The 24,907-nt window shown below is 42.7% G+C and overlaps 1 protein-coding gene across 1 annotated transcript in view; it reads left to right on the forward strand.

Moving 5' to 3' along the window:
- Positions 1–10,500: 10,500 nt before the first annotated feature.
- LOC110496366 (partitioning defective 6 homolog gamma) overlaps positions 10,501–24,907 on the forward strand; it is a 46,758-nt gene continuing 32,351 nt past the window's right edge. The window contains exons 1-2 of the mRNA XM_021572228.2: positions 10,501–11,006; positions 15,434–15,656. Of these exons, the coding sequence (XP_021427903.2) occupies positions 10,932–11,006; positions 15,434–15,656 (298 nt within the window). The 5' untranslated portion in view covers positions 10,501–10,931. The remainder of the gene's footprint in view (positions 11,007–15,433; positions 15,657–24,907) is intronic.

The raw sequence follows: 24,907 nt of genomic DNA on the forward strand, positions 1-24,907 counted from the left end.
GAGACAGTTTGCGCTGTTCTGTGAATGGAGTAGTACACAGCGTTGTACGAGATCTTCAGTTTATTGGCAAATTCTCACATGGAATAGGCTTAATTTCTCAGAAAAAGAATATAAACAATAATAATAAGTTATTTGTTTCTGGCCATTTTGAGCCTGTAATCCAACCCACAAATGCTGTTGCTCCAGATAGTCAACTAGTTTTAAGAAGGCCAGTTTATTGCTTCTTTAATGAGAAAAACATTTTTCAGCTGTGCTAACATAATTGCAAAAGGGTTTTCTAATGATCAATTAGCCTTTTAAAATGATAAACTTGGATTAGCTAACACAATGTGCCATTGGAACACAGGTGGTTGCTGATAATGGGCCTCTGTACGCCCATGTAGATATTTCATTACAAATCTGCCGGTTCCAGCTACAATAGTCATTTACAACATTAACAATGTCTACACTGTACTTCTGATCAATTTGATGTTATTTTAATGGACAAAAAATGTGCTTTACTTTCAAAAACCCAAACTTTTGAACGATAGTGTACATATCTCCCTGGTATATCACATAATTTATGCAGCAGCATTGCTGTGCTGTGCTCACTTGAACAGGAAGGTGGCTCGACAGTTGTTCTTGTGGGCAAATTTTGTCATGAAACTTTGTCATCAAAGTCTGGCATTCTCTATATTTATGGTGCTTTCAAGACAACTGAGAACTCTGGGGGAAAAAAAGTTGAATCATGACAAAAGTGGTCTTCAGGTCAGAGCTCTAGAAAGAGCCTGAGTTCCTGACTTGGAATTTCGAGTTGGATGACTGTTCGAAACGCACAGGGCCAAACAGGAAGGATATAACCCCACCCACTTTGCCAAAGCACAGCCCCCACACCACTAGATGGATATCTTCAACCACCAACTTACCATCCTGAGACAAGGCCGAGTATAGCCTACAAAGATCTCCGCCACGGCACAACCCAAGGGGGGGCGCCAACCCAGACAGGAAGATCACATCAGTGACTCAACCCACTCAAGTGATGCACCCCTCCTAGGGACGGCATGAAAGAGCACCAGTAAGCCAGTGACTCAGCCCCTGTAATAGGGTTAGAGGCAGAGAATCCCAGTGGAGAGAGGGGAACCGACCAGGCAGAGACAGCAAGGGCGGTTCGTTGCTCCAGAGCCTTTCCGTTCACCTTCACACTCCTGGGCCAGACTACACTCAATCATGTGACCCACTGTTGAGATGAGTCTTCAGTAAAGACTTAAAGGTTGAGACCGAGTCTGCGTCTCTCACATGGGTAGGCAGACCGTTCCATAAAAATGGAGCTCTATAGGAGAAAGCCCTGCCTCCAGCTGTTTGCTTAGAAATCCTAGGGACAATTAGGAGGCCTGCGTCTTGTGACCGTAGCGTACGTGTAGGTATGTACGGCAGGACCAAATCAGAGAGATAGGTTAACAGTAAAACCTTAATCAGCCCTTGCTTTGACAGGAAGCCAGTGTAGGGAGGCTAGCCCTGGAGTAATATGATCAAATATTTTGGTTCTAGTCAGGATTCTAGCAGCCGTATTTAGCACTAACTGAAGTTTATTTAGTGCTTTATCCGGGCAGCCGGAAAGTAGAGCATTGCAGTAGTCTAACCTAGAAGTAACAAAAGCATGAATGAATTTTTCTGCATCATTTCTGGACAGAAAGTTTCTGATTTTTGCAACGTTACGTAGATGGAAAAAAGCTGTACTTGAAACAGTCTTGATATGTTCGTCAAAAGAGAGATCAGGGTCCAGAGTAACGCCGAGGTCCTTCACAGTTTTATTTGAGACGACTGCACAACCATTAAGATTAATTGTCAGATTCAACAGAAAATCTCTTTGTTTCTCGGGACCTAGAACAAGCATCTCTGTTTTGTCCGAGTTTAAAAGTAAAACGTTTGCAGCCATCCACTTCCTTATGTCTGAAACACAGGCTTCTAGCGAGGGCAATTTCGGGGCTTCACCATGTTTCATTGAAATGTACAGCTGTGTGTAATCCGCATAGCAGTGAAAGTTCACATTATGTTTTTGAATGACATCCCTAAGAGGTCAAATATATAGTGAAAACAATTGTTAAAAGGTCATATGGCAGCACCCAAAGGGCTTGAATTGTCGAGCTCTTCCTGTAGATTTTGCAGTGATGTAGTGTTCCCATAAGCACTGAGCCAATCAAAGCACAACTAGAGAACATGACCTATTACCTATTGTATTTTCCGCTGGCTGCTCCACCACAACAGAAAGCACTAAGCTAGGTTTAAACACCTGCATTTTGGAGCTGCCTTACTTAAGAAAGCAAAAAAGAGACCATGTTTGTATCCTGCTATATAACTCAAACAGGCAACAACAAAAAAAATAAAAATGAAGTAATATATGTATAAATATATACACGCATAAATATGTTTGCTAAACAGGTAGGGCTCAAAACAGGTGGGCTCTGCCACACCGGCCCAGAATGACTGGTGCCCACTGAATACAAATATACTAAGTACTGTCTATTTTTGCTCATAAAATACAATACTGAAATAAATCAACAGTGGATTTAATGCAAGGGGTAGTTTTGTAGATCAAAACCCCAATTGCACCGACAGTAACCACTGCTGTTATTGCAACAAGAGCAGGGCCTGTAACAGAGCAAGTTGTGGCTGTAACGGCACCACTAGCGACTGCAATAGACACAAATCTTCTTGGGAAAAACAAGTACTTGATTATATTGATTCATTTCAAAACTTTTCATTTGTAACCCATCAGTAAACTATCAGACTATATTCAGACTGGCAGAAAGACAGAAGGCAGCTAAGATTGTACAGATTCCCCAAAAGATAGAACTGACAGCAGGCAAAGGCATACCATTACAGTGTCACTGTAAAATAATCGTTTCAGAGACAGAGGATGCTAATGCAGAGTAAATAATGAAACAAATTACTCACATGAAACAAATTACTCACATGACTCACATGACTAGGGTGGCAATCTTTAGTTTAGTTAAGTATAGTTTGGTGTCTCGATAGTTGTTCTTGGTGATAGCTCTGACTTAGTGCGTCACTACCGAACAATTGAGTCTAAATCTGTTTCACTTTCCTATACATTTGTCAATGGTGTGACACATGAACCTGGTGTTGAACAGAGGACACACGGGCTATGTGACTTGGTCCCATAGTTGGACGGCTGCGGTTGCTGCAGGGAACAGAAGATTGCTGGTTAATTACCATAAAAGAACAGACAATCTTCCTTGTTACACACACATATAGGAAAACTCAAAAGTATTCCCGCAAATGTATCTTTATACTGTAAATATAATATTATACTGATACTATCTGACTTTGGCTCAGACTGTTGATCACGCTCTCTGCAGCAACTGGATCCTGGACTTCCTTATGGCATCATAAGAATGGAAAATTATGTGGATATATTGAAGCAACATCTCAAGACATCAGTAAGGAAGTTCGAGCTTGGTCGCAAATGGGTCTTCCAAATGGACAATGACCCCAAACATAATTCCAAAGTTGTGGCAAAATGGCTTAAGGACAACAAAGTCAAGGTATTGGAGTGGCCTTCACAAAGCCCTGACCTCAATCCTATAGAACATTTGTGGGCAGAACTGAAAAATCGTGTGCGTGCAAGGAGGCCTACAAACCCGACTCAATTACACCAGCTCTGTCAGGAGGAATGGGCCAAAATTCCCCCAACTTATTGTGGGAAACTTGTGGAAACAATTTAAAGGCAACGCTTCCAAATACTAATTGAGTGTATGTAAACTTCTGACCCACTGGAAATGTGATGAAAGAAATAAAAGCTTAAATAAATAATTCTCTCTACTATTATTCTGACATTTCACATTCTTAAAATAAAGTGGTGATCCTAACTGACCTACGCCAGGGAATTTTTACTCTGATTAAATGTCAGGAATAATGAAAAGCTGAGTTTAAATGTTGTTACAGTAATATTGTCCTGTCAGACAGTAGAACACTCTCACTGCTGCAGTCACACTAACATTCTCCAAGCAGAGAGAACAGAATCTTTGAGTTTTGACCGTTTTGCCCCAGCAGAGACATGCGGCAGAAACTCTGTAAATGAGTCTGACCTCCCTGATGACCTCAGTCTGTTTTTGTTTCTGGACTGGAAAACAAGATTGAATTTTTCTCCTCTTCAACCCTAAGTGTTATTAGAACTTAATCAGGAATTAGCCAGCATGCTTTGTGATTAATCAATTAAAAGTTGCTGGACTAAACTGTAACTGTGTAATTCCATGGCCTGTTCTGGGTTGAGACCAGCCTTCGTCCCTCATGGTTGTAGTGACCTCTGCTGGCCATATGATATATTATAGTTATGTAAAATCCTATTTTTTGTGTTTCTATTTCAGAAAATTATTTGTATTTTTAAAGGTGCAATAACAACAACAACAAGCACAATTTTTTTACGGCTGTTCGGGCACACCAATTTTTTTCTGGAAGCAAGTTGATGTTCAGAGCAGGTCTAGAACAGCCCTTAGCCCTGGTATATTGCCCATAACCACACCCCCTGTGGCCTTATTTAAATGATAATGCCGAGAAACTGGTGTTTGGAGGATATATTGGCATAGGTGTTGTTAGGCCCGAGACAAAGTCAAACTAACATTAGCAATTTTATACAACAGGTTACACACGTTCAAATAATGATTACGCATATTTTCATTAAAAACTTTATTTTGTTGAGTTTATTCATACTATTTCATCCTTCCACAATATATAGTCCCGACACAAATCTAGGGTTGCTACCTAAGCCGGCTGGTCGTTCATTCTATCAGTTTGGTCACTGGAGACGCTACCCAGTAGTTCAGTCTTTTTGTTCTGTATCTATGGATGCGACCCAGTTGTTCGTTCTAAATGTTTCATTGCTATCTAGCCAACTACAGCCAACTTAGTCACGTCAAAAGGTGCAGCCGGGAATAACAGCGAAGTAGCTGCATTTGTTTAAGCGTGACATTTGTTTTCTAGTGATAATTATTTGGCTACATCCATAACAATGAGCTAATGATGCCTGATTTTGCCTGGCATTGAAAATTTGCTCACTCGTCAGGAAACTGTTGTTCAGAGGAGCTAGCCAACAACACAGCTAACACAATAACTTGAAACTGAAGCTGGAAAGATTGCAAACATCTGTGCTTCAGCCTTTTTCAATTGCCATTTATTTGTACAGTGGCTTGCAAAAGTATTCACCCCCTTGGCATTTGTCCTATTTTGTTGCCTTACAACCTGGATTTAAAATAGATTTTTGGGGGGGGTTGTATCATTTGATTTACACAACATGCCTACCACTTTGAAAATGCAAAATATTTTTTATTGTGAAACAAACAAGAAATAAGACAAAAAACAGAGACCTTGAGTGTGCATAAGTATTCACCCCCCCCCCCCCCCCCCACAAAGTCAATACTTTGTAGAGCCACCTTTTGCAGCAATTACAGCTACAAGTCTCTTGGGTTATGTCTCTATAAACTTGGCACATCTAGCCACTGGGATTTTTGCCCATTCTTCAATGCAAAACTGCTCCAGCTCCTGCAAGTTGGATGGGTTCCGCTGGTGTACAGCAATCTTTAAGTCATAGCACAGATTCTCAATTGGATTGAGGTCTGGGCTTTGACTAGGCCATTCTAAGACATTTAAATGTTTCCCCTTAAACCACTTGAGTGTTGCTTCAGCAACATTGTCCTGCTGGAAGGTGAAGCACCATCCCAGTCTCAAATCTCTAGAAGACTGAAACAGGTTTCCCTCAAAAATGTCCCTGTATTTAGCACCATCCATCATTCCTTAAATTCCCAGTCCCTACAGCATGAACATCCCCACAGCATGATGCTGCCACCACCATGCTTTACTGTGGGGATGGTATTCTTAGGGTGATGAGAGGTGTTGGGTTTGTGCCAAACATAAAGTTATCCTTGATGGCCAAAAAGCTCAATTTTAGTCTCATCTGACCAGAGTACCTCTTCCACTTGTTTGTGGATTCTTTCACATGCCTTTTGGCGAACACCAAACGTTTGTTTGCTTTTTTCTGGCCACTCTTCCATAAAGCCCAGCTCTGTGGAGTGTACTGCTTAAAGTGGACAGATACTCCAATCTCCGCTGTGGAGCTTTGCAGCTCCTTCAAAGCTACCTTTGGTCTCTTTGTTGCCTCTCTGATTAATGCCCTCCTTGCCTGGGGAGAGCTCCTTGATCTTCATGGTGCCGCTTGCTTGGTGGTGAGCCTTGCTTGGTGGTGTTGCAGACTCTGGTGCCTTTCAGAACATGTGTATATATACTGAGATCATGTGACAGATCATGTGACACTTAGATTGCACACAGGTGGACTTTATTTAACTAATTATGTGACTTCTAAAGGTAATTGGTTGCACCAGATCTTATTTAGGGACTTCCTTGCAAAGGGGTGAATACATATGCACGCAACACTTTTCCATTCAATTTTTTAACATTTTTTTGTAGGTACTTTTTTAATTACATTTCACCAATTTGGACTATTTTGAGTATGTCCATTACATGAAATCCAAATAAAAATCCATTTAAATTACAGGTTGTATTGCAACAAAATAGGAAAAACTGTATGTATCCATATAAATGATGCCAGCTGATTCATGATTTGGACTGGCTGAGAAACGCTGCCTGCCTGTCTGTCTCGTCCTGACATGTTCATGTCTTTGAATATTGAAACAATGTTGCAAATGTCAGAGAAAGCAAGGTTTATACAAATCTCTGGTGTTGAAAACTAAGGACATATGACACGTTTTAACGTTAGAGAGGAGATCAAGTTTAGAACTTGCCTGGCTGGGCTGATGAGACAGCGGTTTGCTCAGTCAGATGAAACAGAGTAAATAGGCATTTTAATGTTGGTAACATGTGGAATGACACCGCAGTTTTAACCAATCAGCATTAAACCCAACGCTTAATTATAAACTGGGTGGTTTGGCTGACAGCTGTGGTATATTTATTTTACTAGGCAAGACAAGAACAAATTCTTATTTTCAATGACAGCCTAGGAACAGTGGGTTAACTGCCTTGTTCAGGGGCAGAACGACAGATTTTTACCTTGTCAGCTCAGGGATTTGATCTTGCAACCTTTCGGTTACTAGTCCAACACTCTAACCACTAGGCCACGCTGCCACCCTGTATATCAGACCGTATACCACGGGTATGACCAAAACACTTATTTTTACTGCTTTAATTACATTGATAAACAGTTCATAATAGCAATAAGGCCCCTCAGGGGTTTGTGATATAAGGCCAATATACCATGGCTAAGGGCTGTGTCCAGGCACTCCAGCCCTTAGCCGTTGTATATTGGCCATATAAATCAAATCAAATGTTATTGGTTGCATGCATAAACATATTTAGCAGATGTTATTGTAGGTGTAGCGAAATGCTTGTGATCCTAGCTCCAACAGTGCAGTAATATCTAACAATTCACAACAATACACAAATCTGAAAGTAAAAGAATGGAATTAAGAAATATATAAATATTAGGACGAGCAATGTCAGCGTGGCTTTGACCAAAATAGAGTAGAATAGAATATAGTATATGCATATGAGATGAGTAAAACTGTCATGTATTGTCATGTTGTGTCTTTCTGTCCTTTCCTTTCACCCTGTCTCCCTCTGCTGGTCGTACTAGGTTACCGTTTCTGTCCCTCTTTCCCCCAGCTGTTCCTTGTCTTCTCTGACTACCTCATTCACCCCTTTTCCCACCTGTTCCTTTTTTCCCTCTGATTAGGTCCCTATATCTCTCTCTGTTTCTGCTCCTGTCTTTGTCGGATTCTTGTTTGTGTGTCTCATGCCTGAACCAGACTATCATCGCGTTTGCTGCAACCTTGTCCTGTCGGAATCTACCTGTCCATCTGAGCCCACGTGTGTTCATCATTAAAGAAACTCTGTTTGTTAATTCGCTTTTGGGTCCTCATTCACGCACCTGACAAAAACAGTAAGTAAACATTATTAAAGTGACTAGTGATTCCGTGTCTACAGTATGTACATAGGGCAGCAGCCTCTAAGGGGCAGGGTTGAGTAGCCAGGTGGTAGCCGGCTAGTGATGGCTATTTAACAGTCTGACGGCCTTGAGATAGAAGCTGTTTTCCAGTCTCTCTGTCCCAGCTTTGATATATGCAGGAACTGTTCCAAACTGTTACGGCTGGGAAGGATGCGAACGCCTAAGGCTAGGGGCCGGTGTGCCGGCGACAGGCTACTATAGAACACAATCACACCTAGAGCAGACAGTGGTGAGTCCAGTGGTGAGAGCAACTTTGTTGCATTTTCTGGGGAGAAAGAATACTTGCTTTAACTTTTCAGCGTTGATTTAGTTGAGCACTCTCCCTTAGTAAACTATTAGACTAGGTTCAGATACACAGACAGACAAGCAATACGTCAGATTGCTTGTTTGATTGATCAATTGGTAAACTTGAGCGGAGAGGTCAGCTAAACACCAAGCAGAAGTAGAAATGGAGGGAAATGGAATAGACAGACCAAGAGATAAAGAGACAAACACTATCAGTTCAGATGATTACAGGCCTAGTCATCAATTTTGAATTACTTTGTTTTTTTCTTTGAAAGGGAAAGGGGGGGATACCTAGTTAGTTTTACAACTAAACTGAAATATGTCTTCCACATTGAACCCAACCCCTCTGAATCAGTAACAAGGGTCCTGTCCTGACCGACAAGGTTATATCACTACAGTATCACTTTCAAATAACACATTCATAAACAAAGTAGACTAACGCAGCAGAAATGATGTAACAAAATACTCACACCTCCATCTTTCGTTTAAATGTAATAATGCGCCTAGATACCAGCTCTGGTGGTAGCTGTGGCTTAGTGCTCCTTCCTAACAATATTCTCTAGCTCTTTCACTTTACTTTAGACACATGTATAAAGGGTGTGGCACAGGTAGTCGATGGGGAACAGAAATGGACAGTGTTAGTCATGATCCTTGGAAACCAACATTAGAGTCTGCCCGACTGCAGGTGTTGCTGCGGGGGACCAGAAGATTGCTGGTTGGTGCCCACTGTAGAGACGGACATAATCTACTCTGTCACAAACACAAGTCATAAAATATTCCGGCAAATTCATCTTTATACTATATGTAGTATCATACTGATGCTATCTGTAGACTGTTAGTTAGGCTATTTTATCAAGGTCTGTCTGGGTCGTCATGCCGACCGCGCCAACATCCCAAAAATATGGGCACATGTGCAATGACATCCACAGTCCACTGGACTGCAGTCTAAGCTTGGGACAGGTAGTTTTTGACACATAGTCTAGTTTAGGAGTATGTCAATTGATTCAATGCCAGACCAATATGAACTACATTACCTAACATTGATATATTTATTTCTGGTCAGTCCATAATACTCCATTTGTAACAATGATTCATGTTTTAAATATTACTTTGACAAACTTTGTTACTATCAAAGTGACACTTCTGATCTTGACCAAACTGTTATAATCTCAAATAATCCAACTATTATAGATCCTACATAACATAGTAATATCTTAAAGTTATAGATATTTCTCAGATGCAACTTCAGGCCTAACTCCCACATTCTGTTTGAGGCCTTAATCAGGATGAAATGATATTCACTTTTGGTTTCTTTATAGTACACACAATAACACAACAGGCCTAGAGTAGAAAAACATGAGTGTTTAGAATGATGTTTACAGTGTGAGGGGAGGAGGTAGCTTCACACACAGAGTCAACGGACACCCAGCAGGTCAAGAGATGCTCCTGTAGCCTCGCAGCTTGGAGCAGAGGGCTGGGCTGCAGCTGTTCCGTTCTGCAGGCGTCTCCATGCCGCCAGAATGCAGACACAGCTTCACACAGCTTCACACACACACACACACACACACACACACACCATGACCATGCTGCTTTATACAGTTACAGAATTCTCTATCCTCATGGCTGGCCCTGAATAACTTTGTGTCTTTTGTCTTTCTTGGCGTATTATGTGGATCTCTCTACTAAGCATATCAATTATTTCTAGTGAAAAAATAGGACAAAGGGGTGTATACCAGTTTGTATTATTCATTGAGGGAATGATGCATGATTTTTAAACTAGGTTATTGCTCTCAGTCAGATTGAATCGTTTCAAAATGCTTAGACTATAAATCAATAACGCCCGAGGGGGTGTGGTATATTTAAGCAATAAGGCCAGAGGAGGTGTGGTATATGGTCAATATACCACGGCTAAGGGCGGTTCTTATGCACGACACAACACAGAGTTAGAGCAGTAAAAATACATGTTTTCTCATACCCGTGGTATACGGTCTGATATACTACAGCTGTCACTCAATCAGCATTCAGGGCTCGAACCACACAGTTTATAATGCTTATTTTAAACCAGATAGTCCGGGTCCTAAGCATTATAAACTGGGTGGTTCGAGCCCTGAATGGTGATTGGGTGACAGCCGTGGTATATCAGATCATATACCACAGGTAGAACAATTCCTGTATTTTTTACCAATTACTTTGGTAACCAGTTTATATTAGCAATACGACACCTCGGGGGTTTGTGGTATATTGCCAATATACCACGGCAAAGGGCTGTATCCAAGCACTCCGCAAGAATAGTCCTTAGCCGTGGTATAATGGCCATGCATCGCGTCCCCTGGCGTCTTGGAGGACGTGTGTTTTGGGAGGGTTGAAAGCTGAAAACGTTCATGCAGGAGCTCGATGATGTCATCTGCGAACTCACTCCCCCAAGTCAGAGGCACCGATTTGTTGTCTTCGTTTCATTTCCCACCTGAAGTTTCTCCAATGCGTCTCGGACCGCAGCACAAACCGAGAAAGTCAGATAACTAAACTTTGCTGTCTAAACGACGTGGGATTTAAGGGATTTAGCGACTGGACATAGACCCGAACAGCCCCTTTTCTGTGGGCGAGCGCGTGAACTTTTACTGGAACCGCAAAAATGAATCGGAGTTTTAATAAATCCCAATCTTCCCTGCAATATTTTGATTGCATCGCGGTTGAAGTGAAAAGCAAGGTAAGCCGACTAGCCTATCGTTGGAACACATTTAGACACCATCATGACAATTTTCTTTGAAGTAGGCTAAATAGTTAGCCTAAGCTACTTCACATGCTCTGGAATGGGGTTTCTGGCTAAATAGACTCGGCTGTGGTGGAAGAGGTAGTAGACTGTACTGCTACTTGTCTAGATTTGACCTGCCACATGCAATGGGAATACTCACAAACTCTCAACAATTACGCTACAGTTGGTTAGTTGATGAATTGGTTGTAAACTACTGTGATTTTCACAAGGCAACTTTTTCAAATTTCTAGTGGAAAACCCGCTGAAGATTGGGACTATTCATGCGAATCCTAATGCCATGGCAGATGTTCTAGAAAAACGGGTTTTGCATTGAGGAAGGATCGATTAAATGTGTTAATTATTCTAAAGAAAGTCTCGTGGTAATTCCCAAGAGTAGCGGTCGAGATATGGTTATTTTTTGCAACATTTGTTGCAACTACTCTTGATTGTTTTGCTACTAACAAGAGTTGACACTGACAGCGTGTTGATTTCAACACACCAATACACCGACTGACTTTACAAGATCATAGCCGAGCTTTCTCAACCAAATTACATTCCAATAGACCTAAAACCGATTTATTTAGTTATTTTAACACAAATATGCTCTCTCATTGTTGTGAAACAAAAATGTAATCGTCTGTCGATGTGGGCTAGAAACCGAGACATGTTGTATTTTAGTTATTCGGTCATGCAGCTCTTGACCTGTTGTGTGTGTGTGTGTGTGTGAGAGAAACTACCTCCTCCCCTCATACTGTAAACATCACTCTTAAGTCTGGAGTGTGTGCCAGTTGCCTACCAACCAACAGACATTGGTGGGTGATAAGACGAATATGTGCCATTTGAAACCATTAGTGGAATAGATCAGTTCAGACGACTAGATCTCTTCTCTACTGGCCCATGTCGTGTCCTTCCTCCATCCTGACATGTCAATATATTGTACTGATAGTATATTCGTCTACTTCTATGATATCTGTTGCTCAGGTTATGTTCCTCCATCATTCTTTTCTTTCCTCCTCTCTTACAAGGTTTAGGATGGTGCTGATGTTGTTTAGTTTATCCTCAGGTGGATTTCACAGCCTGGACATTTCTTAGGCGGGTTGTATAATCTTTGTGTAGTGTTGTGGCTGGCAGTGTTTTGCTCAAGGCTCTCGTTGGTGAAGTGCATCAATGCACCATGCCTGCCCGCCGCAGAGCTGATCCACCTCTATTGTTTCAGAGGGCTGAGTGAGTATTCAGCTCTAATTCAGAGTTAATATTCAGTCTCACTAATTCATACCGGGGCTGGAATGCTGCTGACCCATTGTCTGTCTCTCTGTCTGTGGTGAAAGGAGGTCCTCTTTTAGGAGCCCTATCAGAGTGTTAGGGCCCCCTTCTGGCTTATCTCTCCTGGGAACCCCTTAAGGAGTAAGCCGTTTAATGTTTTGTTTGCGTGTTTAAAACAACCTCTGATAGGTGGAGAGGAAACTTGTCAACTTTAGGAGAAACTTGTCATCAAGAGCCATATTGGGTTGGGCTAGGTAGGGCAGGACTAAACGTGTCATCACAGAACTAATAGGCTGTTGTAGTGAGTCAACCGGTGTCATCCTCTAGTGACACGACACCCTAACTCACCATCACCACTCTATTCAGGCCTGTTGGAGTGTGACCTCAATCAGGCACCATCTCTCCCCACTGAGGGAGTGAATCGGTATCAGCCTCTTAGTGATGTCATAAAGGAGTTTAGTTCCTGTTTTTCACTGACCCAGGAGGAGAACCTGTTCTCGGGAATTGTTCTGATAACACCAGACTCGAACAACGTGGCTTCTCAAAGATGAGCTGTGTTGCAACGGGCTGGTTTGTCTCGGCGCCAGCTGTTCTCTGTAGAGATGTCTTTAGATGGTACTGTAGCATGTCTTCATTCACCCGACAGTATCTACCTCACCCTCCCTCACCCATCACGGTTCATCTCTCAACCACTGGAATTTGCATCTCCATACAAAAACTGTCCGTAGGTCGGCTGGGTAGTTGAGATTGTCACGTGGGGAAGAAGCGTGATAAGACCGAGAAGCCATTAGCAAACTTAGTCTGGCCTCCATCCATGTCAGTCAGTGTGTCGGGCCTAATGCTTGAGCAGCGCAGCCTGTACCTGTCTGGACCCGTTTTTAACATTCTCCCGTGAAAGAGGAGGAGGTGCTCTTTGTTAGTGTGATGTATTAATTTCAGGTTCTGATTCAAATTTAGCTCATGATCTTGTCCAGACTTGAAGCTGGCTGACTCCCTTTAGGCTGTGTTCGTGTTTTAAACACAGGCTGGTTTAGCAGCTCAGTCACACAGATGACATGGTAACATACTGAAACACTGACCTCTACTTTTCAACAGCTAACATATATCTAGCACAGGATTCTGTTTTTGAATCTATTTTATTGAGGTTTTTTTTTCTCTTCATAAAATCATATCGTGCCTCAGTGGTTTTCACAAGACCTCATTAGCCCACAAGCTGAGAGAGAACAGTCTGTCACAAACCCATCACTTATTGCTAAATGTAGGTTTCATTTGATGATTTATTTTGGTGTGTGTGTGTGTGTGTGTGTGTGTGTGTTTATTCATGTTTGGCATCAGTATGAGTTGGATAACACACCTGGCATCACACTGCCTCACCAACATATTCAGATGGTATTTCACGTTGTAATGACAAACTGCATGACAGGCCCAGTCTAACACAAACCTCCCAGCAGTCTAACCTTGGCCTTCCTCTAGAACAGACAGTCATCCGGCCTTCCTCTCTGAGCAGATAATTACCGCACCATAGCATTGTGCAGCACAGTTCACCACCATCCACAAGTGACTACTGTTGTAATGTGACTGCTATTGTCAGAGACAAAGCCTAGCTTGTGTTATGCAGACCCAGTGCCCATGCATACAGTGATAGGGTTTCTACTGGCTATGTCAGTTACATGACCAGAGCTGTGACCCCTGGGTCACCCCAGCTGCTCTCCATGGTGGTCCATTCTCTCTCTCTCTCACACACAGACACAGACACGCCAGTACAGACAATCACGCCTCTGGGCATCCTGTTTGAGCAAACCTTGGTGTGTGTGTGTGCATGCTCAGTCAGTTTGTCCACCCCCATATAATGTTGTTCTGACCCGAACTGTTTTGTCTGTTGGCGTCATCTCATCCAGATAGGCTTGTTTACTGCTGACTCATTCACCTGCATTGTTCCTTTGTCTCAGACAAATGGCACCCTACTCCCTATATAGTGCACTACTTTTGACCCGGATCCTTGATCAACAGTACTGGACTAGAGTGAGCTCCAAAAGTATTGGGACCGTGACAATGTTCATGTTGTTTTGGCTCTGTACTCCACCTCTTTGGATTTGAAGTGATACAATGGCTATGAGGTTAAAGTGCAGACTATCAGCTCTAGTTTGAGGGTTATATTCATCCGTTATCGTGTGAACCGTTTAAAAATGAAAGCACTTTTTGTACATAGGAAGCATCCACGTTAATGTAGAAGTGTTTAGAAACATTCTATTCTTATTTACAATAAAAGTGACTCCAAAATGACACTACATTATTTTCTGTTCATTTCTATTGGACACAAAATATTCCAAAATAATAACCAAAATAAACAGCAAGTGCATCCAACAAGTTTGTACGGGACCAAATACTAAACCTTTGACTACTTTAACACACACAAGTGAATTTGTCCCAATAACTTTGGTCCCCTAAAATGTTGGGACTATGTACAAAAAGTACTGTAATTTCTAAATGGTTCACCCGATAGGAATGAAAATACTCTCAAATTAAAGCTAATTAACCTCACAGTCATTATAATTTCCAAATCCAAAGTTCTGAAGTACAGAGCCCCAAAAAAACAAACAATTGTCACTGTCCCAATTATTTTGGAGCTCACTGTGTATTTAGGGAAAAAGGTGCATTTGGGACAAGCCTAAACCTCCACTTCCCTCTTGCTTCAGTGGGATAAATGGAAGACATGGACATAGCAATTACGGCTCTTTTCTTGACCTGTGCCGTGGCTTGTTTGAGTGTTACATTGTGTAAATAGTTTTATTGTGGTTAGACTGTCTGTGAAGTTCTGAAAAATCATCTTCTTTAGACATCCTGAAGGAATATTGTGTCTGTCTGCCGATTCTGTTTTGGCTGAACATCGTCTGGCCTTGGTGGTGAATTAGAGAACAATGTGAAGCAGTTGTGACACTGATTACCTAGCATTTTAGGACTCTGTCCCACTGAGGTCCCTTGTGTCTAACTATACGTTTGTAGGCCAGGTCGATATCGATCGAGATTCAAGTATAAGGTCGGCTCAAATTGTGTTCAGTGCTGTGCTCGGTCACCAAGCAGCTGTCTTGCTAACTCACCCCTATGTGTTGTCCCTGCAGTACGGAGCAGAGTTCCGGCGGTTCTCCGTGGACCGGTTCAAACCGGGGAAGTTCGAGGACTTCTATAAGCTCGTCATGCACGTTCACCGCATCGCCAACATGGAGGTCATGATTGGCTACGCTGACATCCACGGAGACCTGCTGCCAATCAACAACGACGACAACTTCTGCAAGGCGGTGTCCACGGCCCACCCACTGCTCCGGGTCTTCATACAGAGACAAGGTGAGGAGGAGCTCGACTAATATATAGTGTAGCTGTTTCTGATCGAGCAGACTTATCGTTTTCTTCTGCGTCGTCATTGGTTGTAATGATTTAGGGTCTGTTTTCTCACCTATTGGTCAGGATCCTTTTTGTTTCGCTCACACTGGGGGGTTTACTGTCCTGTACTGCTGGTCCGCCGTGGGTGGGTGGGTGTGTGTGATGGGTCAGTCCTGTGTGCTATCTAAAAGGGGAATGCTTGCAGGCGAAAGCAGCCAATAGAAAGGAGGTCGATGGGAACGTCTTCTTTCATGCCAGACATGACTTCGAACAAAAGCCCTGCTTGAATGAGATGCTCCTCACTATGTAGGGCTGAACTGAGCGCTGCTAATCCAAAGGCACCGCTCCTAAACACTGAATGGGAGCCGGCCCCCCCCCCCCCCATATACACAAGGCCTGCGGAGGCCTCTTCCCCTGTATACCAGGCATGGGACCAGGCATGGGCATCCGACTGCAGCCGGCCCCAGCATACAAATGCATCCATCACCTTTCATGTGGAATGTTCACGTCATTGGCTGTGTTGTGTTTCCTGGTGTACTGTCCCGCTACGTACTGCTGCAGTTCGCGTTATGACAATACTCCCAATGGTTGTAATGCAAGAGGCTGAACAAAGTGGGGTGTTATCATGGCACATTGCTGACACAAAGGATTTGTTTGTTGAAAGGATTGCAGCTCCAGTAGGAAGGAAGATTATACAATGCCTCTCCTAACAAAGAGTTTGTTTTATCAGGTGTTTTTTTGTTGTTGTGAAGATCTAAGTAATGATAGTGAAGTATTCATGTGTGTGCAGCAGGGTAAGGTGAACTTATTGCATTGGGACTCATGGTGTAAGCGTGGGTACTATTTACAGGAATTCGTGCTGTAGTTACTTTGGAGATGAGTCAGCATTCTGGAGCTGTGTATTGAACTTTACTGGAGGCCATTGTTCTAACGTCTATTCATACTGAGGCCTATTCCTGCCTGTGTATCTGGGGGTAAAAATCCCCTGTGATGAGTAGCGCTGGGTAGTACCAACCTACAAGCACCACAGGTTTCCCGTCAGTCACGCTGTCCAAGCATCTCCTGACCACCCGGAGAACAATCCAGGCCTCTGTCAGAGACGGTCAGTAGTTAGAACTGCTGCCCTCTCTCAGGGCCTCGCATAGAGTCATTAGTTTGACTCAGCGTCACGACTCTGTCACTCTGATCACACGGATCCTATTCTAACGCAGTATGGGTCGTCTGGACCCACTGACTGAACAAACACTTAACTAGATCCTAACCTCACAGAGACGACAATACTGCTCATAACAGCAACAGTCTTAAACATTGTCCCTCTCTCTGTTTTGGGAAAAAGCTGGAAAGGAAATTCGTTATGCAAAACACTCCTCTCTGAGTGAAACTCTGGAATGGGTTTATAAGACTGAACAGAGAAGGTAAATGTCCCTGACAATTGAGTTTCAAAGCCCAGAACCCCTCACTGTCTGTCAATTTATAGTCTTCTCTCTCCCACCACATGACCTCGGACCCAGCCAATCAGAGTAGAGACATAAAGTCAGATGAGGCCCCTGGGGCCAGGGTAGGGTGGTCACTAGATCACCTCCATGGTCCACTGCCATGACAAGGACCCATTTGATGTGCTGCTGCACAGGTGCACTTCTCCCCTCCGCCCGGGACCCACTAAGACCCTCAGATCTCTGGGTAATGACTAATCTGAGTCCAGGGGGGAACTGAACCTGTAAGAGCCCCGCAAAGGGCCCACTTCCTCCTGGTTTAATTTGAACTCACCACCCCACCCCCTACCTTTCCCCAACCCCCTCCCCCGTGTGAGTGTGGAGACCTTGCTGCTGCTTTTACAAGGTTGTCTTTCTCTCTGGCCGGTAACCAGGCCTGTCGGCAGTTTAGAGGGCTCAGTCAGTAGCCACATGCATCATTGCATCTGGCTTTCACCCATCCTTCCTGTGCTCTCTGTTGTTCAGTGAGTTATGAGGTTGTAGGACAATCAACATCGGACTGAGGAAGAGCGGGTTAAGGATCGTTCTCCACCTGCTGTTATGCAGTATTTTCCTGTTTAAAGGGGAGATCCAGGGATATTGGAACGATTCCTTTTGCATAATTTACTAATCCTGTTACTGGAGCCACGTCTGTTTGCAAAATCATGATTAATGAAGTGCAGAGATGGGGAAGCTGTGGCCTCGACTAGTAAGCTGATTACGGAGGGGCAACAGTATTAGGATTGTCCTGTAGACATATAGAGCAGAGACAGTTGAACTCTGGAACAGTCTATTCTAGTGTACAACTGTTACAGTTCGGGAGCTTTGGAAGATACAGCATGAGTATGAGGACAGAGGGGAAAGGAGTAGTGGGAAAGCATGCCTGTATTCAGGCTCCCTGCCTGAGATGATGGTGTGGGTGTGATTGTAGCTGTCCAGTCATGTGGAGCCTGCTGGTCACTCACATTAGCTCTGGGTCAGAGAGCTGCAGGGGTGGAACTTTGTCTGGCCTCCCTGGTTCTGCAGTGGTGGAGCTTTAGGTTGTCTCTGAAATGTCACCCTGTTCACCATATAATTCACTACTTTTGACCAGGGCCCTATAGGGAATAGGGAGCCATTGTGGAAGCGGCCTTAGTCTGGCCTCTTTAGACCAGCTCTGGCATGACCACTTCTAATGTAGCTCAAGCTGATAATTGCTGCATTGGGTTAAGGTTCAACTTGTGAGTTGTAACTTTTTAATAAAAATCTTTGCCACGATGCAAATGGATTCAAATTGCATTATAAATACAGAATGAAATAGCTGGCACTCATGGTGTGTATCAGGGGTAGGCAAATAGATTCAGCTGTGCGAATCTAGTGAAAAGTCGTGGGGGCGGCCGGAACATAATTATAATCATTTGTACACTGCAAATTGATCAAAAATAAATTGTATTTGAAAAGAACAATTGCATACAGTGCCTTCAGAAAGTATTCACAACCCTTTTCACACATTTTGCTGTGTTACAAAGTGGGAATAAAATGTCATTTTTTTTGGTAAATGTTATACACAAAATACTCAATGTCAAAGTGGAAGAAAAATTCTAACCTTTGTAAAAAAAAAAAAAAAACATGAAAAATGAAACACTATCACTATAGATAATTATTCGACCCTCTCAGTCAATGCAAATTAGAATCACCTTTGACAGTGATTATAGCTGAGAGTCTTTCAGGGTAAGCCCATTTTATTATTTTCAAAATTCTTCATGCTCTGTCACATTTGTTGTTGATCAATGCTAGACAACCGTTTTCAGGCAGATATAGATAGTCTGTAACTCGGCCACACAGGTACATTCACTGTCTTGGTAAACATCTCCAGTGTAGATTTGGGCTTGTCCTTTAGGTTATTATACTGCTGAAAGGGGAATTCATCTTCCAGTGTCTGGTGGAAAACGGACAACCAGGTTCTCCTCTAGGATTTTGCCCCTTTGCTCCATTCCGTTTATTTTGTATCATTAAGTAACGGGGAGTTTAATAGGGACCGACTGGCGCAGCTGTCTAAGGCACTGCATTGCAATGCTAAAGGCGTCACTACAGACCTGAGTTCGAGCCCGAGCTATATCACAACCGGCCGTAATCGGGAGCCCCATAGGGCGATGCACAATTGGCCCAGCGTCGTCCGGGTTAGGGGAGAATTTGGCCGGGGTAGGCCGTCTTAACTGACTTGCCTAGTTAAATAACATTAAAAAAATATATACAATCATACCCATAACATGATGCAGCCACCACTATGCTTGAAAATATGGAGAGTGGTACTCAGACATGTTTGGGGTAAATCCAATATTACCACGACTTTGTATTCAGGACAAAAAGTGAATTGCTTTGCAAGGATGCCTGTATCTTTGTAGTGACACCATCCAAAGTGTAATTAATAACTTCACCATGCTCAAAGGGATATTCAATGTCGGCTTTTCATTTTTTTGACCCATCTACCAATAGATGCCCTTCTTTGCAAGGCATTGGAAAACCTCCCTGATCCTTGTGGTTGAATCTGTGTATGAAATTCACTGCTTGACTGAGGGACCTTTTTTTAGAAGATAATTGTATGTGTGGGGTACAAGGATGAGGTAGTCATTCAGAACTCATGTTCAACACTATTGCACACAGAGTGAGTCCACACAACTTATTATGTGACTTGTTAGGCAAATGTGTACTCCTCCTTATTTAGGCTTGCCATATTGACTGAAGACATTACAGATATAAATGTTGAAAACAATTTGACTTTGACATTATGGGGTATTGTGTTTACGCCAGTGACAGAACGTTTTTAAATTCAAACAAAATGTGGAGAAAGGTGAGGGGTATTGGCACTTTCTGAAGGCGATGTACCTTGATTACATACAGACATGATCACGTCTTTTTATTTTTTTATTCATGGGAGTACTTGAGCAGATTTCCTAAATTGAACTAATTTTTTAAAGCTAAATTCCTGGTGATTTTATAGATAGTTAGATCTATCTACCTACCTACCTTTCTACACACACAAAACAACTTTGGGGGGACCAAAATAAATAACTCGCTGGCTGATTTTTGCGTCACGGGCCACCTGTTGCTACCACTGGTGTATATGCAGAGCATAGATAGATTGGTTTTATTGTTTTGCATTGGGTCAGTTCCACAATAACAGAATTTCAACGTTTAACAAACCATACAACTCTATGCACAAGGACTACTTTTAACAATTTCCACAGAAAAATGTATCAAAAAGAATTTAGTGGAAGAGCTGTGGTGATGTAAACTTTGGGAACAGAATTTTGGTAAAATCTCCCTCTGGTTTTTATGCGACCACGTTTACCAAAAACTCTGTTAAATATCTGCTCCGAATTTTACTTTTACCTACTTTTCGCCCCAATTTCGTGGTATCCAATTGGTAGTTACACTCTTGTCTCATCGCTGCAACTCCCGTACGGACTCGGGAGAGGCAAAGGTTGAGAGCCTTGCATCCTTCGAAATACAACCCAACCCAGCCAAGCCACACTGCTACTTGACACCATGCCTGCTTAACCCGGAAGCCAGCCGCACCAATGTGTGGGAGGAAACACCGTACACCTGGCGACCGTGTCAGCGTGCATTGCGCCCGGCCTGCACAGGAGTCGCTAGAGCACGATGGGACAAGAACATCCCTGCCAACCAAACCCTCCCCTAACCCGGATGACGCTGGGCCAATTGTGCGCCGCTCCATGGGTCTCCAGGTCACGGCCGGCTGCGACAGAGCCTGGACTCTAATCAGGTTCTCTAGTGGCACAGCTAGCACTGCAATGCAGTGTCTTAGACCACTGTCCAACTCGGGAGGCATCTGCTCCGAATTAACATGACACATTGAATTAACATGACACATAGAAAAAATAGTTTTTGGTTATTGAACTACAGTAAGTGAAGTGGATTTACACCCAGTAACGGAATTACGGTAATGGAATTACATCATGGGTCCCTGATCTGTAGTACACAGAAATGCATAATTATGGATATGAATGAGATTCTCCAAAAGACATGTTTCACAAGTTTGGACAGCGCAGCAGAGCAGAGTAGGGTTCCGTGTAGTACAGTCTAGCAGAGTAGAGTATAGTACATTATACTATACTGTACTCTTTCTTTGCTGTATTGGACTGTACTCTGCTGTGCTCTGCTTACTGTATTGTCCAAACTTGTGAAACATACGTCTATGATTGGTCCAGTCCGTCTGTGGACTTTAACAGCAAGGCCAAGGTGAACCGACCAAATTTCAACTACTTTTCAACGTCCATGGATGTCCGGTGTTGGTCGGTGCTCAGTGGGTGAGGATGCTGGTTACAGTAAATGGAAAGCGAGGGGGCTCATGGGTAGGTTTCAGTAAGAGCTGGGAGAGGTGACATTAACTGGAGAGAGAGCGCGCAAGGGATGGGTTCTCCAGACTCTTAACACTCTTGGTTTTACCAAAGGACAACAGAAAGACAAAGAGAACTGCTATGAGCTGAACATAGTATGCCAGTGGAAGGGAGGACAGTAGCAGGTGACCCAACTGTGGTTTGTGACCAATATCCCATTGTAGCCAATTCACTTGTAGTAATTCTGTTACTCAATCTAATTTATTTAAAACGCCCTTTTTACATCAGCAGATGTCACAAAGTGCTATACAGATCCCAACCTAAAACCCCAAACAGCAAGCAATGCAGATGTAGAAGCACAGTGGATAGGAAAAACTCCCTAGAAAGTAGAAAGGCAGAAACCTAGAGAGGAACCAGACTCTGAGGGGTGGCCAATCCTCTTCTGGCTGTGCTGGGTGGAGATTATAAGAGTACATGGCCATTAAGGCCAGATCGTTCTTCAAGATGTTCCAACGTTCATAGATGACCAGCAAGGTCAAATAATAATCACAGGGGTTGTAGAGGGTGCAACAGGTCAGTACCTCAGGAGTAAATGTCAGTTGGTGTTACTAATGTTTTAAAATGTATTTTATTATTCTGAATTTTAATCACTTAATAATTAATAAACAAATTTGAAATCGGTTAAATCACTACAAGTCATTGGTAGGTCTACCATTACTTGTTACTTATGAACTTTCATTATCCTCTCATGAGGGAGAGAAACTAGAAAATATCTTAAAGATGAGTGGGATTTTGATAATGGAATTACAAGGCACAAGGAAATATTTCTTACATTTACAGAAGCTAAAACAATTCTACAAAACTAAATGTGTTGAGATTATTCGGCATGGCTCTTTACGTCAACATATTTGTGTTTTGATGTATTTCTTAAATGGTCATTTCCATGTAAAAGACCCAAGAACATGAACATGTGAAGTTCATAGGAGCATTTCAAATTTGGTGTCAAATAAATGCTAAGAGTCTCTATATTTCAGGGAAATAAAGGCATGTATACATTTTTCAACCATTTCCATCCTAAAAAATTAGGACTAAGCAAAATGCTTTGCTTTCTGGTCAAACGGAAAACATCTCCCAGACAGTCTTAAAAGGTATTAGAAATACAAAGCTCTGCAATTTTGTTAATGAATTAAGTGATTAAAATGTGAAAATCTGTTACCTTTTTGGTAGTTTCAGCTCAGGTAAATGTCTTGCGCTTTTGTCGTGTTGCTGTTTTTGTTTGTCTTTCTGTTTTTTCATTTGCGAGTTTGACTTTGAGCATCTCTGGATGTTTGCAAGTCCTCCATGGATGGGTAGGTTGGTTCTGATGCGATGTCCCATCAACATTTGTGCTGGTGAAAGTCTGTTCTGCAGCAGTGCGCTGCGGTAGATCACTACACTTTTGAGGAAATCCTCCTTTCCATCTTGTGCCCTTTTCATCAGACCTTTGCCAATTTTGACTGAACTCACTGCTAAGCCGTTGGGGCTTGAGGTGTTATCTGAATCCCCAGTCGTTAGCGAATGATTGGAATTCGGAACTTGAGAACTGCGGGCCATTGTCGGAGTACAGTTCAGACGCAACCCCATGTCTAGGGAAGACTGATTCCAGGTAGGTGATTACAGCTTTGCTGGAGGTAGTTGGCAGTGTTGCTACTTCAGGGTAGTTTAGGTAGTAGTCAGTAACAACAATGTATTTTTTTGCCATTGCAGTCAAAAAAGTAAACTCCAACTTTGTAGTAGGGTCTGTTGGGTGCTGGATGAGGCATTAGTGGTTCTGCTTGCTGCTTTGGCCTGTAGGTCAAACACAGTTCACATGAAGCAGTGGTCTGGCTGATTTCCTGGTTGATTCTTGGCCAGTACATTACTTCTCATGCTCGTTGTTTGCATTTTACCTCAGCCAAGTAGCCCGTGTGTGTTTTCTGTAGCATTGCTTTGCGTAGTGTCATGGCAATGACTATCTTGTTGCCTTTGAACACTGTCATCCACAATGGTGAGCTCTGCTCTGCACATCCAGCAATCCTGTATTCTCTTTGGACAGTTGTTTTTCTGTGTGGGCCATCCTATTAGTATTGTTTCTTTCAACTCTGTCATTGTTTCATCAGCTGCTGTCTCTCTTTTGATCTGCTCCATTATCTCAGAAGACACAGGAAGTGATGCTACGATCATATCGACATAGGCCTGAATCAGATTTTCTGTGTGTTGGCACTCCTCTTTCTTGTCAACTACTTGAGAAAGAGTGTCAGCGGCAAACATTTAGCTTTCCCGGGGTGTACAGTGCCTTGCGAAAGTATTCGGCCCCCTTGAACTTTGCGACCTTTTGCCACATTTCAGGCTTCAAACAAAGATATAAAACTGTATTTTTTTGTGAAGAATCAACAACAAGTGGGACACAATCATGAAGTGGAACGACATTTATTGGATATTTAAAACTTTTTTAACAAATCAAAAACTGAAAAATTGGGCGTGCAAAATTATTCAGCCCCCTTAAGTTAATACTTTGTAGCGCCACCTTTTGCTGCGATTACAGCTGTAAGTCGCTTGGGGTATGTCTCTATCAGTTTTGCACATCGAGAGACTGAAATTTTTTCCCATTCCTCCTTGCAAAACAGCTCGAGCTCAGTGAGGTTGGATGGAGAGCATTTGTGAACAGCAGTTTTCAGTTCTTTCCACAGATTCTCGATTGGATTCAGGTCTGGACTTTGACTTGGCCATTCTCACACCTGGATATGTTTATTTTTGAACCATTCCATTATATATTTTGCTTTATGTTTTGGATCATTGTCTTGTTGGAAGACAAATCTCCGTCCCAGTCTCAGGTCTTTTGCAGACTCCATCAGGTTTTCTTCCAGAATGGTCCTGTATTTGGCTCCATCCATCTTCCCATCAATTTTAACCATCTTCCCTGTCCCTGCTGAAGAAAAGCAGGCCCAAACCATGATGCTGCCACCACCATGTTTGACAGTGGGGATGGTGTGTTCACCTGTGTTGCTTTTACGCCAAACATAACGTTTTGCATTGTTGCCAAAAAGTTCAATTTTGGTTTCATCTGACCAGAGCACCTTCTTCCACATGTTTGGTGTGTCTCCCAGGTGGCTTGTGGCAAACTTTAAACAACACTTTTTATGGATATCTTTAAGAAATGGCTTTCTTCTTGCCACTCTTCCATAAAGGCCAGATTTTTGCAATTTACGACTGATTGTTGTCCTATGGACAGAGTCTCCCACCTCAGCTGTAGATCTCTGCAGTTCATCCAGAGTGATCATGGGCCTCTTGGCTGCATCTCTGATCAGTCTTCTCCTTGTATGAGCTGAAAGTTTAGAGGGACGGCCAGGTCTTGGTAGATTTGCAGTGGTCTGATACTCCTTCC

The sequence above is a fragment of the Oncorhynchus mykiss genome, chromosome 18 (assembly GCF_013265735.2).
Source record: "Oncorhynchus mykiss isolate Arlee chromosome 18, USDA_OmykA_1.1, whole genome shotgun sequence".
Classification (NCBI taxonomy): Eukaryota; Metazoa; Chordata; class Actinopteri; order Salmoniformes; family Salmonidae; genus Oncorhynchus; species Oncorhynchus mykiss.